At 45.0% G+C, this 14552-nt stretch overlaps 1 protein-coding gene across 4 annotated transcripts; it reads left to right on the top strand.

Annotated features, from left to right (window-relative positions):
* Positions 1 to 2023: 2023 nt before the first annotated feature.
* On the top strand, positions 2024 to 7696 carry LOC124697407 (probable aminodeoxychorismate synthase, chloroplastic). Of its 4 annotated transcripts, none has more exons than XM_047230007.1 (13): positions 2024 to 2264; positions 2526 to 2657; positions 2740 to 2807; positions 2929 to 2993; positions 3168 to 3234; positions 3338 to 3619; positions 3691 to 3831; positions 3907 to 4155; positions 4569 to 4648; positions 4741 to 4834; positions 5186 to 5268; positions 5530 to 6180; positions 6802 to 7696. In XM_047230007.1, the coding sequence occupies exons 1-13, from the start codon at positions 2039 to 2041 to the stop codon at positions 7331 to 7333; spliced, it is 2670 nt and encodes an 889-aa protein (XP_047085963.1). In that variant the 5' UTR covers positions 2024 to 2038; the 3' UTR covers positions 7334 to 7696. The 4 variants fall into 4 exon arrangements, with proteins under 4 accessions (XP_047085963.1, XP_047085968.1, XP_047085974.1 ...); XM_047230012.1 differs by having other exon boundaries at positions 3691 to 3798; XM_047230018.1 differs by lacking the exon at positions 2024 to 2264 and having other exon boundaries at positions 2609 to 2657; positions 3168 to 3214.
* Positions 7697 to 14552: the final 6856 nt, after the last annotated feature.

Raw genomic sequence — 14552 nt, forward strand, 5'->3', positions numbered from 1 at the left:
GGCAGTTCGTGCGAGCATATATTGATAAGCTTGCAGTTCTTGAGCTGTAGCTGTTGTCGTCATTGGTTCTGAACCATCTATGGCTTTTGCCGCTCTATCCCAGGCTGCCTGTGGAAGTTGGACTCTGACGCGTGGTGTGGGCCCGACGTATTTAGTGCCCATACCTCTCCTTAGATCTGAGGGATCGACAAAAGGATTTCCCAACTCGTCGAAGGCCTCCGATGTTTCCTCTTGATCTTCGATAGCATAAATCGATGATATTTTGTACTCGGATCTATGTTGGGTTCGGTGACATCATTGTTGAGATTGATGAAGACCTTGCCCATCGTGAGAGATTTGTCGATGAAGTCGTAATCGTCGACATCGCTTGAGCCATCGCTTATATATGAGTCCGCAGATGACTCAAACGATGCGTTGTCGAAGATCTTGGCGAGTTTCTCTCTTGCTCGATGCCGACGTAACGTGTTGCCGAAGTTTCTTCTTCCGACTCGGCTTGACGATGCATAGCTTGAAAAGTCGGAATCGACCGCCGACGATCCCGACGAAATCGGAATTTCGACACGATACGATCCTTCCTTCTCGACGCAAAAGTGGAATCTTCCGAACGTCATCTCCAAGGGCTCCGCCGTATACGCATATGCATCCAAACGGGAGGGTGGGTGAGGAACAAAATCAACAAGACCAGCAGCGATCCGTTTACCTCGATCCATGGTGTTGCTTCCGGTTGACGATGTCGAAGATCTTGAACGTGCCATCGAGATCCGATCCTTACGCCTCTAATTCCCACAGACGGCGCCAATTGACAAGGGATTAACTTGTCAATGCCTATGGATTGTAGGCTAGGGTTTAGTTAGAAGTAGAGGGCAAGTAGATCTCGAAGGTTTCAGCTTGAAAAGTACTCGACGAATATGAAAACTAGGGTTTGCGGACAATGATTCGATGATCTTCTCGTCCCTCGACCCCCCTTTATATAGGTGGAGCCGAGGGATTCGTGCTATACAAGGATTACGTAGTCCGGGATGGTTTCTAACTCATCCCGCCGGATTACAAATAACACTTCCTATTACAACTCTATCTTTTCCTTAAATACATCTTGGGCTCTCGAGTCTTCTTATTCTTCGGGTAGTGGGCCTTCAATAAACCCCGGGTACTATATTCGGCAGGCCCATTTGGGATGCCTATGTCACCCTCCCCGTTCATGTCTCCGCCGGCACCCTCCACGTTCATCGCCGACACCCTCCACATTCATCTCTCCACCGGCACCGTCGACGTGCATGCCTCCCCCGGCGACCGTGGATCCTATTGCAGCGACGGAGCTGCCACCGGGGCTCACCACCGATGAGGAAGTCGTCGAGGTTGAGCCGCCAGTGACCTCGTTCATCTGATCAGCTGGCTTGGAAGCCGTTTGTTTTTTTTTGCGTCGGAGATGGCGATTTGGTGGCCGTATGTTGGCCCAAACTTCATATTCGTAAACCTATTCGAATTTGGTGACTGTGTGTTGGCTCAAACTTTAAATTCGTAAACTTATTCAAATTTCTATGTTTTTGTTTGAGTTTTCAATTCAAATCATCTATTGGGGTATTGGGCTGTCGTATGGGTGCGCTGTGTCGGAGCAGCTCCACCAAATGAAGGATGTTGTGCCGGCGCGTCCCATACGACAGAGCCGGCACCGTTGCCGGCGACTATATGGGATGCCCCGGTGGAGATACTCTAAAAAGTTCCAAATCAAATAAATTTCATAAATATATGATAATTATCCTATACATTGTATGAGTATTTTAAAACTAAAAATAGACTGAATTTCCCCTTCACCAACCCAACCCACCGCGCCGACCCAGCGGGCCGTGTTCGGTTGGCGGCGGGGACAGAGACGGCACTGGGACTGGGCACAGCCGCCGAGACGATATCAGCGAGTGGGCGGAAAAGATTCATACTTTATTCCGGCACCAGCCAGGCGAACCACCACCCTAGAAAACGCGGCGCCTTTCTCCCTCCCTGATCTCCCGCACCGGTGTCGTGTCCCCTGCCGCCGAGATACATGGCCGCGCTCCGCCTCCCCGCCCCGCCGACGGCGGCGAGGTGGGGCCCGACGCCGCCCTCCGCCTCCGCGCGGTGGCTCAGCTCCGTGGGCCGGGGGAGCCTCCGGCGGCTCGCGGCCCGGGGAGGCAAGGGGCAGGAGGAGCCGCCGGTGAGGACGCTCCTGATCGACAACTACGACAGCTACACCTACAACATCTTCCAGGAGCTCTCCGTCGTCAACGGCGGTGAGTGAGCCACTTACCTCCCTCGCCCCTGCCTCTCCAGGGACACCGCTCAGAGCTACTTTGGTCTCCGTGTCAATCTCTATTGTTTCTTTTGCTTCTAACTTTCGGTGTGTTGCTGAATTGAATTGAGAAATGGTTTAATGGACATGATTTGAAGTTATGCACACGGCACAATCGGGTAGCTCAAAGAACAAGAAAATCGTACCTACCCACTGTTTGCTGAATAATAGTATATGTATGGCCGCTATTTGTATATTGCAGTGCCGCCTGTGGTGGTGCGCAACGACGAGTGGTCGTGGAGGGACGTGTACAACTGGGTGTACAAGGAGAGGGCCTTCGACAACATCGTGATCTCGCCGGGCCCCGGATCTCCGGCGTGTCCTAGCGACATAGGTGAGCACACACCAACTCTAATTCAGTTACTGCACTTACTATGCCTGTGGGAAATTAGCGTTTCATACATGCTGTATTTCAGGTGTATGTCTGCGGATACTTTGCGAGTGCGGGGATATACCCATCCTCGGTGTCTGCCTTGGCCACCAGGTGAAAGAATAATGTTTGTCCTTGTGAACTTGTTTGTGGATCAGTCTTATGAAACAGTGAAAATATGGAAACTGCTGGTGGCATCTTGGTCTGAAACAGATGTCGTGTTTGATCGTTGCAGGCCTTGGGGTTAGTCCATGGTGCTAAGATTGTCCACGCTCCTGAAGCTATCCATGGACGACTTAGGTAAGACCTGTTCTAACATGTTCAGCCTGATGTTCATTTCCGCGCTAACATGTTCTTTCATCTTTCTGATCCATGCAAATCCATTTCTCTAGCAAGCTGTTGTGTGTATCATGATCTTCATATTCTTTGTATGCTTATGGTTAACACCTGTCCTTACACCTCTTTCTAAATCAGTGAAATTGAACATAATGGATGCTACCTCTTTAATCATATCCCATCAGGTATAAACTCTGGGTTCAAGGTTAGTCTACCACTCGTGTTATTATGCCAGTACCATCCATGTTTCAGCCTGCACTTTCTATCTGCACTGCAAAAATCATTGTGCTTACTGGTGCTATATTCAGGTAGTGCGCTACCATTCACTTGTAATAGACGCAAGCTCTCTGCCTGAGGATCTTGTATCAATAGCATGGACTGCTTCTCCCAAAATGCTATCTTTTCTTGATAGCGATCAGCCTGATGGTATTCCCTTCTGGGGGTCGTTGAATAACCTGTCCTTATCGAACCCTTCAGATTACACTAGCAATGGTCAAGTGCCAATCACCATAAACAATGCTAGTAAGTCAGATTTCTGCAGGATCGTCATGGGCATCAAGCATTCTAGCAGGCCTCATTACGGAGTGCAGGTATACTGGCTACTTCTGTTTGTGCTTCTCTTTATTGTTATTTTTCTTATAATTGATTGCTTTTATTTCAGTTTCACCCGGAGAGTGTTGCTACCCATTATGGAAGACAGATTTTTCAAAACTTTAAGAGGATAACAGCTGAATTTGGATCACAATCATTGTTGTTTCAGGAAAGAAAGGTTCACAGTCTTGGTAAACTGGAAAAATCTCAAGTACTATATATGACTAAATATTTTCTGCACATACCCTTCATACTCCATCATAGTTAACTTCTAATTGCCTGGCAGGTGAATTCTGCAGATCAATGCAATTATGTTCCAAAGGGGTTACACACTGAAAGAGTGGATCTTTGCAACTCTGTTGGGTCTAGCATGCTTCTAGAGAGAAGAAGTCAGAAAAAATTCTTGCGGTTGAGATGGAAGAAGATTGATAACTTCGTCAGCCGCACAGCTGGTTCTGAAGCCATTTTTTCAGTGCTTTTTGGTCACCAGAATGCTGAAGATACGTTTTGGCTTGATAGCTCATCCGTCGATCAGGTGCCAAATCAGCTTACCCTTGATTGATCATCCAGTTACTTTACTCTGTGGATTTATCTGATGTAAGTGAAGTTTGAAAATAATATGATTGTATGCTATTAGCAATTAATTGAATGCTCATATACATGTGGATATAACCAACAAAAGATGCATAAACCTGGTTCATTTACAATCTTCTTCCTCAAGCTTGTTTTAAAAAAGCTTCCTTCATTCCAGTGGATGAAATGAGCAGCAAATGTGTGAATAATATTTATCTTCATCTACGTGAATTAAGTTGGAAGATTGTAGCCGAGTCAGAAAATTTGAAATGCGTCTTATCTGGGATAGAGATTCCATTTTCTTCCCTGGTCATGACCAATTTTTTTTAGTTAAATGGCCAACATCTTGTTTGTTTTAACTACTGTTTCTTGCAGAACAGGGCACGCTTTTCATTCATGGGCGGTAAGGGTGGACCTTTGTGGAAGCAAATGACATTTCACCTCTCCAATCAAAGGTAGGAAGCTACTTCTCCAAAACAGAAGAAAATAGATTTAGTGAATTCGTATGTCATAAATCTTATCCTAGATTTCGCAACTTCTCTTGCAGAGCCGATTGTGGAGGAACTGTTACTGTTCGAGGTGCCCATGGATCTGCTGTGAAAAACTCTCTCAACGATGGCTTCTTGGAATTCCTGAATAAGGTATGAATTGAAATAGGACACGTGGTTGAACCTCGAATTATAGTTTTCTGATGGCAATTATAAGTATGAGTTGAAAACGAATATAATTGTTTGATTGGTACCAGAGATGTATCAGCATTGTCATTGATCCTAGACATCTCAGTATAAAGCATTCTATTTGACAAACATGGTGTTTGTATTTTGCGCATAACTGAAGTTCACTGATTGATGATAAACTCACGTCATAGTTGATTTATCATTAAGCTAAAAAATATTATGACTAACTGTTACACTTGTCAGCCAAGCAGAATCTTGCTTGCGTTATTCATAAGATCTGAGAGTTCCAATTTATCAGTTTTTCGCATTTTGCAGGAAATTGAGTCCATTGAATACAACAAAAAGGATTTTGAAGGGTTGCCATTTGACTTCCATGGTGGATTTGTTGGATATCTAGGGTATGTACATTGATCATGACTTCTCAACATGCTGGATATTGAACTGTTCTCTTGCCTGCAGTTGTGGTACTTCTTTCAAGATAGTTTGTTCAGTTTTTTACTTTACAAACAATTACCTTCATCTTGTGTCCACCATTCCCATATGTTTCTTATATGAGCTCTCTAGAGATTTCATCCATTAATCAAGAACTTAATATAATGTATGTTATTGAATTTCTGTTAGCTCTCCCTCTGACCTTGGTAGCTTTGCTTTGATACCAGGTACGGTCTTAAAGTTGAATGTGATGCATCATCTAACAAAGCTAAGTCAAGTACTCCTGATGCATGCTTCTTCTTTGTTGATAACCTTGTGGTGGTTGATCACAATAATGGTGATGTATACATTCTATCATTACATGCCGAACATTCTTCAAGTAATGGAAATGGAGTTTGTAGTAATACAACACATACACCATGGTTAGTGGAGACTGAGAAGAGGCTTCTTGGGATGATTGCTACAGCACCAGGAGCACCGATCAATGGAAAGTCGCTTACTGGATCATCCAATGTGGACACACAAAATTTTGTCGTAGAAAAATCAAAGGATCAATATATGAAGGATGTTCAGAGTTGCTTGGATTATATCAGGGATGGGGAAAGTTATGAGTTGTGCCTAACTACTCGGATGAGAAGAGGGATAGAGTATATAAATGCCCTGCAACTGTACCTTAAATTGAGGAAACAAAACCCAGCCCCATATGCAGCCTGGCTTAACTTCTCCTCAGAAAACCTGAGTATATGCTGCTCTTCTCCTGAAAGGTTTCTGCGACTGGATCGAAATGCAATTCTAGAGGCAAAACCAATCAAAGGTACTATAGCACGTGGCAGAACACCGGAGGAAGATGAATGTCTACGTTTGCAACTGAAATACAGGCAAGTATATGAAATATATATATATATATATTTTCATTTTTGAGACTTTCTTTCCTACTGCGTTAAGAAATGTTAAACTTGGGAGATCTAAGTTCTTCTTTTACGAATTTATTTTTGTACGCTACTCACAATCAGTACCATCAACATTTTAACTAAGTTGTTTCACAATTTTTCCTTTTGGATTAAGTCGCTTTGTGAATGATTAGTCCCTTTTGATTGGTAAGGAAGCAAGTGAATTGTATGACTTTCATTATCAAGTTTTCTCTACTGTCCTGTAGAGAAGCAAACTTATGCCTGCTGAAACTTTTAGTTTGTGACATTGCACTGTCACAGTTTTATCATCGAAAATGATGCGATTACAAGATGACGTTTGCTGTTTTTTTGTTGATATAGAGCATCATAGTTATCTCTGCTCTCCGCGGTGTACTTGGAGGTTTCTCTTACTACTACGATTACTACGTGAATACCATACTTGTGTGCTCTATTCCTGTCTATCCTCATGCCTTTTTAGATTCACTTTTATCTGGATGTGCTGATTGTTATTCCTGCAAACTTGTGAATTGGGATGCCATAGTGCTCACAATGCTGATAATGTTTTTTGTTCTGTATTTTGTTCAACAGTGAAAAGGATCAGGCTGAGAACTTGATGATTGTCGATCTTTTAAGAAATGATCTGGGGAAGGTCTGCGAGCCTGGGAGTGTGCACGTTCCTCGCCTTATGGAAGTGGAGTCATACAAATCAGTTCACACCATGGTGAGCACCATCCGTGGAACAAAGAAGCCCGATCTCAGCACCATTGACTGTGTGAAAGCTGCCTTTCCAGGAGGCTCAATGACCGGGGCACCGAAAGTCAGATCGATGGAAATTCTTGACTCGCTCGAAAGCAGCCCGAGAGGAATATACTCAGGGTCGATCGGATTCTTCTCGTACAACCGCACGTTCGACCTGAACATAGTCATCAGGACGGTCATCCTGCATGATGGAGAAGCCACGATTGGGGCAGGCGGAGCGATTGTGGCTCTATCAGATCCCGAGGCGGAGTACGCCGAGATGATGCTCAAAGCAAGAACTCCAACAAAGGTTGTCGAAGAGTGCAGCCAGACAATATACAGTTCAGATCGATCGGATTCGATGCGGACGACTATAAGTTAGAAGAATGGAGGACCACATGAGCCAATTTCTCTCTGAAGCTTGACCAACACTTGTTCAGCATACAGCGTCCATCACGGGTGGTTCAGCCTGACAAGCTTATCTCTGCTGTTTGCCCGCATGCTTATGTCCTTGGACAAGAAGGAGGCCTGATGGAAGCGGAGATGTAAGGGCATACTGGAAGTGAAGAAGTTTTTTTTTATGGACGGGAAAGTGAAAGAATTCATGGTGGCATATGGTATTCCCTAGTGTATTAACAATTGTAGAATTTACAAACAAGCTAAAAGTTGGCACACCTATTTTATCTCTGTAGACGATGATGCACACTGATCCCCACAAAACAATGGTGTACACTGATGATACCTTTATTTTATCTTTTTTTTTTTGACGTAGATACCTTTATTTTATCTCTGGAGACGATGATGCACACTGGTATACTACAGAAATGAATACTCTTCCTCTGTCTGGAAATGGGAAATAAATACTCTTCCTCCGTCTGGTATATTGGTTTTCCTTGATGATAAGCCGCTACTCACATTGCACCACTACTACAGAAATAAATGCTCTTCCTCCGTATGGAAATGAGAAATAAATACTCTTCCTCCGTCTGGAAATGAGCACCGCATGTGTAGCACAAATACTATTTTACAATAATTCAAATTTGGCAACTTTTTTAAAATAAAGGCTCAAGGAGCCCGACTTTGATCAGCAAAGCCATCAACCGGCCATGATTACAACAACACCCAAACACACACACGGACTACACTGGGGTTACTAGCTTACAATGCTAGCACAGAACAGAGCAAAACGACACTCATAACAAAAAGAGCACGACTACACCAAAAAAGGGTAAAACTTGAAGCTTTGAGGTCTTCGTCTTGAAGGAATGAAGAGCAAGGGTGCCACCGGCGTACCCCACTGGAATGCCAACTAACCGACCACCACGTGCAGACGCCAACCATAGGTCCACATGTGACCACGGAACGAGAAACTAGAGAACGATGAAGTCTCAGAAGGAGCAACGCCTCTAGGAAGGGGAGCGACACCAGAGTGATGCCGTTGCTCGACCCAACAAAGGTCAAGGTTTTCACCTCGAGACAACCGGCCATGATGGGGGAAAGCCGAGGCTCAACAAAGACGCCTCCAAGGAGGAGAATGCGCCCATGGGCGTCACTGTCATCGGCTCCAAATAAACCACCCATGGCTTTCGCCCGAGCTGTCGACATTCACCCCACATCAACCACTCCACGAGTGGGGACAACATCGGCATTCGCGAGCACCCGGCGTGATACAACCACATCACCGGAGAAGCATAGATATATCAGAAAGCCGGGACCTTTTCCTCTTTGGGCCGTTGAATGCCGAGCGCGAGCCGAGTAGAGGCTAGGACAGAGCCGTCGCTTGGGCAGCGCGGTGAGAGCACAAGAGAGAAGGGGGGCCGAGGGAGCCCCTGCTCCAGCCACGGCGGCAGCGAGTCACCCTAGACTGCGCAGGCACACACCCTTTTTCCAAACCCTCCCAAACTGACGCACATCAAAGACGACAACGCGCCAAGCCTCACCGCCAAGTTACTCGTTTTACAGAGAGCGCCGGAGAAAGACCTACTTGTAATTTTTATTATACTTTTTATCTATTTATACTGCTATTGATGATTATTAGTAGATTGGTGGAATTTTGGCGAAAAAAAAGTATAAGGGAAGCCTGACACTCGTTTTTCTTTCATTCTTTTGGAGGAAATAATACACATTACTGCGAGCGGCCCTCCGAAACAGAAACAATACAGGCCAAGCAGGCGTCCTCGTACACGCCGCTGCTGAAGCCAAAGCCAGGAGTAGCAAGAGCACATCACGTTCTACGCGCGGCTGTGCAGCGAGCCGCTGTTTCCCATGCGATTAACCACCACTTCCAAATTTGTGCAACGATCCTCGATCGCGCGTGGGCCGGGGCTGTGTGTTGGCTCGATCACTTCACTCGTCGCCATCGGAGGCTCGACCAAGAACGGCTAGCTAGCTTAGCCATGCCTCGCGCAGTGTATGTCACACAACAGAAATGGACCAAGGCTAGCAAGGAGACGATTCACACCGCCACATGGCTCTGGATCCTTTCACAGCACCTTCCACGGCGAGCTAGGGCGAGGCACTCGCTGCATCGATCCTAGGCTAGCTAGCTGCCGGAGCTTTGCACCTCAAGGGAAAGCCATGGCACGTTCCATCTCACTAGCTAGCTTTACTCCACCCTGCCCACCACACCAGCGTGTGCCGTGGCTCTTGCACTTCATGCTGATCAGAGAGCCTTTATATCGAGAGCTTGAGATCGTTGCAACAGGGAAGAAAGGAACACAGAGAATGGATCCTCCTCCCGCTGCCGTCGCTGCTGGTGGTTGGTGGCGGCCCGTGGTGTCCCGGGGCACGCTGATTCGAGCGCACATCGGCATGGCCGCGGCCGCTGCTGCCTTCGCCCTCTTCGCCTTCACGATCAAGCCCGCCACCTTTCACGACGTAGCAACTTCTCCCCTCCTTATCCTCCTCATTGTCGGCAACCGGCAGCTGCCGCCCCAGTGTGAGTGCGATACGTCGGCGAGGGAAATCATGGAGCTGCGCTACTGTGCTTGCCTGCTGCTTCTGTGCGCCACGGCGTAGGCGGGCGCGGCCACATCGGCGCTCGTCGTCGTGCCGCCGTCCGGGGCCGGCCGCTTCCTCGTCTTCTTCGCCAACGTGCTCGGGGTTCTCATGCTCGGCCACCTCGCACGGGTCGTCCTCAGGGTCCTCTTCGCGACCGGCGCCGTGTTCTGCCTCACGGAAGACCTAGGCAGGGTGGAGCTCGCCATATACGCCATCCTCGCCTACATGTTCGTGTTGGCCATCCCTCTCCTCTCGTTCCTCGGCCAGTAGCTAGCTGACCTGCGTCGATATGTGTTTCCAGAGAGTTGCTTGTTTGGCTAAGTTGTGGTTCAGAGTTTCAGTTTCGACCTGTCGAACAGTTTCAGCTAGGAATAAAACCGAGTGAGTGTTGGGTTGGATTCTCTAGAATAATAATAGGTCGCCGCTCTGATCTAGCCGTGGGATGGCACCATCAAAATGGATCATGGCGACGTTGTAGGGCGGCGTTGAGGGGCATTGGGATGGCGGTGCCTGTAACTCAGTCGTGGTCTGATATATTCTAGTCGTGGGCTTTCGGTTAAGCTTTGTAACCGCAAGTATAAATAAGATGAGAGAAACAGAAAAAGGCTGCAAAGTTGCACATAGAGTCTAGCTCCTTTCTCTTGTGTTTTTTTTTTTGGTCCTATACTTACTGTTCTTCAGGTTCAGTAGGTTCGGCAAATACACGTGGTATCACTAGCGTTCTGAGATTTTGCAATCGTGTTGAGCTAATGGTGACGACCACGTCCAGAAAATTAATTACAATGCTAAGAAACTTGATCTCTAATTTGTTGAGCTATGATTTTTATCATGTGCGATTTAATCTTCAATTTTTTTTTCCAAAAATGGTTTGTAGATTTATGTGTCATGCAGTGCTATTAACTGACACACAACGCACTGAAAATGAAGACTTAGTTTAAATGGAAAGCCCTAGAGCCCGAATTTGTATATAAAGCCATAACAGCAGCAAACAAAGTTAAATTATTACAAAACGATCTCAAATTCAGCTGCGAATGTTGTGGTTTGGCGGAAACGGTGACTCCGCTAGGAGACTTAGGTACGGGTTATATGACGATGAAAAGCCCATCGTGTGGCATGTACAAGGAGAGGGACGTACGGGTAGAGTGGAGTACTACTCCGTGTCTATAATACGTGTATGGGAAAGAGAAAGAACAACGTATTTTCAACATGCCCCTTAATCACAACCTTGTGAATTAAAGGTTGAGATTACACTTGAACTGATGAAGATTCTTAACTGGTAGTGCCTTTATGAATCCATATGCGACTCGATCCATGCTAGAGATGAAATTTATATCCAATATTTTACTTGCAACTCTTTCACGAACAAAATGATAGTCAACCTTAATATTTTTTTTTTATTTCTGGCATGGAACAGACAAGCATGCAACACCTAGATTGTCACACCGTAAGCATGGTTTTTCTTTTAGAGAAACACCAAGTTACTTAAGGAGTGCGTCAACCCATATCAACTCACCTGTAGAATTGGCAAGAGCCTTATACTCTGCTTAAATACTTGACCTCGACACCGTGGCTTGTTGAACACTCCATGAGACCAGATTCCTTCCAAGAAATATAGCTAACCCTCGTGTAGATCTCCTATTATCAAGCAACCATCCCAATCTGCATTACAGAAAGCACTAAGTACAGAAGATGAGGACTTCTAAAAGGTAAATCCAACCTTCAGAGTACCCATAACATATCTGAGAATTCATTTAGCATCTATATAATGAGAAGTTGTTGGAACATGTAAATATTGACAAGCCTTATTAACTGAGAAGGAAATATCAGGCTGTGTTAGTGTCAAATATTGCAAAGCACCCTCAATGCTTCTATGCTCGTACTATCATCATGACCAAGAGGTGTGTCCTTAGTGGGAGACAATTTTTCAATAGAGGACAATGGCGTGGGAGAGGAAGTACAATTTTTCATACCGAATTTTGTGAGTAGACCAGTAGCATATTTTTCCTGGGTGAGAAGCAGTCCATCATTAAATTTCTTTACCTCGATGCCCAAGAAGATGTGCAAATCTCCAAGATCCCTAAGAGCAAAATCATCCTTAAGATCATACATAAGAATGAATATGGCCTGATCTGATGAGCTAGTGACTATATGATATCGTTAACATTGATTAGCATGAATATCACAATGCCTAGTTTATGATAAAGAAAGAGTGAATTATCTTCCTTCGAGGGAACAAAACCAAGTGCTTGAATCTTTGTACTTAACCTGGAATTAATACCATGCTCGAGGAGCTTGTTTGAGGCCATAGAGAGCCTTGTAAAGTTTGCATGTATGATGTGGAGCATGATAGAGTTATAAAAACCCGGAGGTTGCTTCATATAAACCACCTCTTCAAAAACGTTATGGAGAAACGTGTTCTTGACATCTGGTTGCTATAAACTCCAGCCTCTAGAGACATCAAATGCCAGAGCAAGTCTGATGGTAGCTTCCTTAACAACATGACTGAAGGTGTCTTCATAATCTATGCCATATCTCTGCTTAAAATCTTTTCCAAAACGTGCTTTGTACCTATCAACGGTACCATAAAAATTTATCTTGACACGATACACCCACTTATAATCAATAAGGCTCTTTGTAGAATTTTAGGGAACAAGACTCCAAGTTTTACTCTCTATAAGAACATTGTATTCTACTGTCATGGCTTTGTGCCATCGGTCATCCGAGAGAGCTGATAACTTCGACTCGTATTAACAAATTGTAGTATTAACGCTTTTTCCCTAGATAAATCCACGGGAAGATTAGTTTTGGTGTAAGATCACTCAGGCGAGACTTCTAGCATTCGTTTAATTCTTTTCTTACCAGACCAATGTTTTTTTTGTGTAGGGTTGTGTATCGATGGTTGGAGATTGGCATGGGCTTGAGGTTTCCTCCTGCAGTTTTGCGTTAATAGATGGGATTTAAAAGATAAAATGACGCTCACATATGCAATATCATAGTCACGGTAAAAATATGCAACATTATTGATGTGGATAGTGCTTCCTAATGTGCACCATGATGTCGCATGCCACGTCATTCACGGATAAATTGTCCACCCGGGTTCCTCTGCATGCCGCATGGATCGTGGTATGAAGATAAATACGACAATAGCCTTAAATATTGTGACATCACTGTTACTCCATAGATGCTAACCACACTATCTACCCATGAATACTCGTCACTCGAGCATAGCGTTGAATTATGCAGCTAAACTCTACTCAAACCTTAATACCTTTACGGGTCTCATTGGTTTGGGTACTTTTCAAACCTTTCAAGATCGAGATAGAAATATCTAAGACATGAAATAGATCTGTACTCCAGTATTACACAATATCTCATAAAAGTTAATGCACATATTGGTGCGAAAAAGTAGGCCTTAACCCATATCCTAAGTGTACTACTCACAATTGGATGAACAATAGTTTACCAAATCTCAAAGATGGATGATGAGTCTTACAATGCAACCAATCGTATATCAAATTTAGATTCCAAGTAGATGGAGGGAATGAAGATGGTGATGGTGTCGACAAAGTGTTGAAATCGATCACGGCGGCTTCGAGTGATATGGGATCTAATCTAGTGGCAGAATAGAGTTTTTCTTTTTGTGTGTTCCTCAAATGCATGGGGTCCTGTTATCACCAGAATTTGACCAAGTCAGAGGTGGGCCGCGATCAAGATAGACTTGAAGATATATACATGGAAGAAATACGTGAATCGGCCTTTTATACCAAGTTGGGCTTAATTGCCCGTGTATCTGTAATATATTAGATCGCATCTTAGTTTAGAAGTTAGAATCTTACCCGTGCACGGTTTGGTGCACGCCCACATTAGAAAGTCCGTCTGGACTATAAATATGTATCTAGGGTTTATGGAATAAACAACAACCAACGTTCAACCACAAACAAATCTCGGCGCATCGCCAACTCCTTCGTCTCGAGGGTTTCTACCGGTAAGCACCATGCTGCCTAGATCGCATCTTGCGATCTAGGCAGCACAAGCTCTGCCCACGTTGTTCATGCGTTGCTCGTATCGAAGCCTTTTTGATGGCGAGCAACGTAGTTATCTTAGACATGTTAGGGTTAGCATTGTTCTTCGAATTACATGCTTTCGTAGTGCAACCCTTGCATGTCTAGCCGCCCTTACACCTATCTTAGGTGTAGGGGCGGCACCCCGCTTGATCATAGTTTAGTAGATCTGATCCGTTACGGTTGCTCCTTGTTTCATCAAGGATTAGTTTAACATCCGCAATAGTTAGGCCTTACAAAGGGTTGGAGGATCCAGCGGCGTGTATGGTGGCGTTTGCTAGCCCTAGAAAGGATGTTCCGGGGATCAACCTCGTGTTGGTTTTTAGGCCCTGTCTAGGATCGGCTTACGGTCACCGTGCGCGAGCGCGAGGCCCAATCGTGAGTAGGATGATCCGATTATGCGGTGAAAACCCTAAATCGTCGTAGATCTCATTAGCTTTATTTTGATCAAGCAGGACCACCATATATTCGGACACCTTGTCCGAATCATGGGTGGATCGGCTCTTTGAGCCGATTCACGGGATAACCCGAGAGCCGATC

The sequence above is a fragment of the Lolium rigidum genome, chromosome 1 (genome assembly GCF_022539505.1).
Source record: "Lolium rigidum isolate FL_2022 chromosome 1, APGP_CSIRO_Lrig_0.1, whole genome shotgun sequence".
NCBI classification, from domain to species: Eukaryota; Viridiplantae; Streptophyta; class Magnoliopsida; order Poales; family Poaceae; genus Lolium; species Lolium rigidum.

Coding starts and splice junctions, on each gene's coding strand:
- LOC124697407 (XM_047230007.1), top strand. CDS start 2,039: ATGGCCGCGCTCCGCCTCCCCGCCCCGCCGACGGCGGCGAGGTGGGGC. Junction 2,808..2,928: donor GTGTCTGCCTTGGCCACCAG/GTGAAAGAATAA, acceptor TGATCGTTGCAG/GCCTTGGGGTTAGTCCATGG. Junction 6,181..6,801: donor CGTTTGCAACTGAAATACAG/GCAAGTATATGA, acceptor TTTGTTCAACAG/TGAAAAGGATCAGGCTGAGA.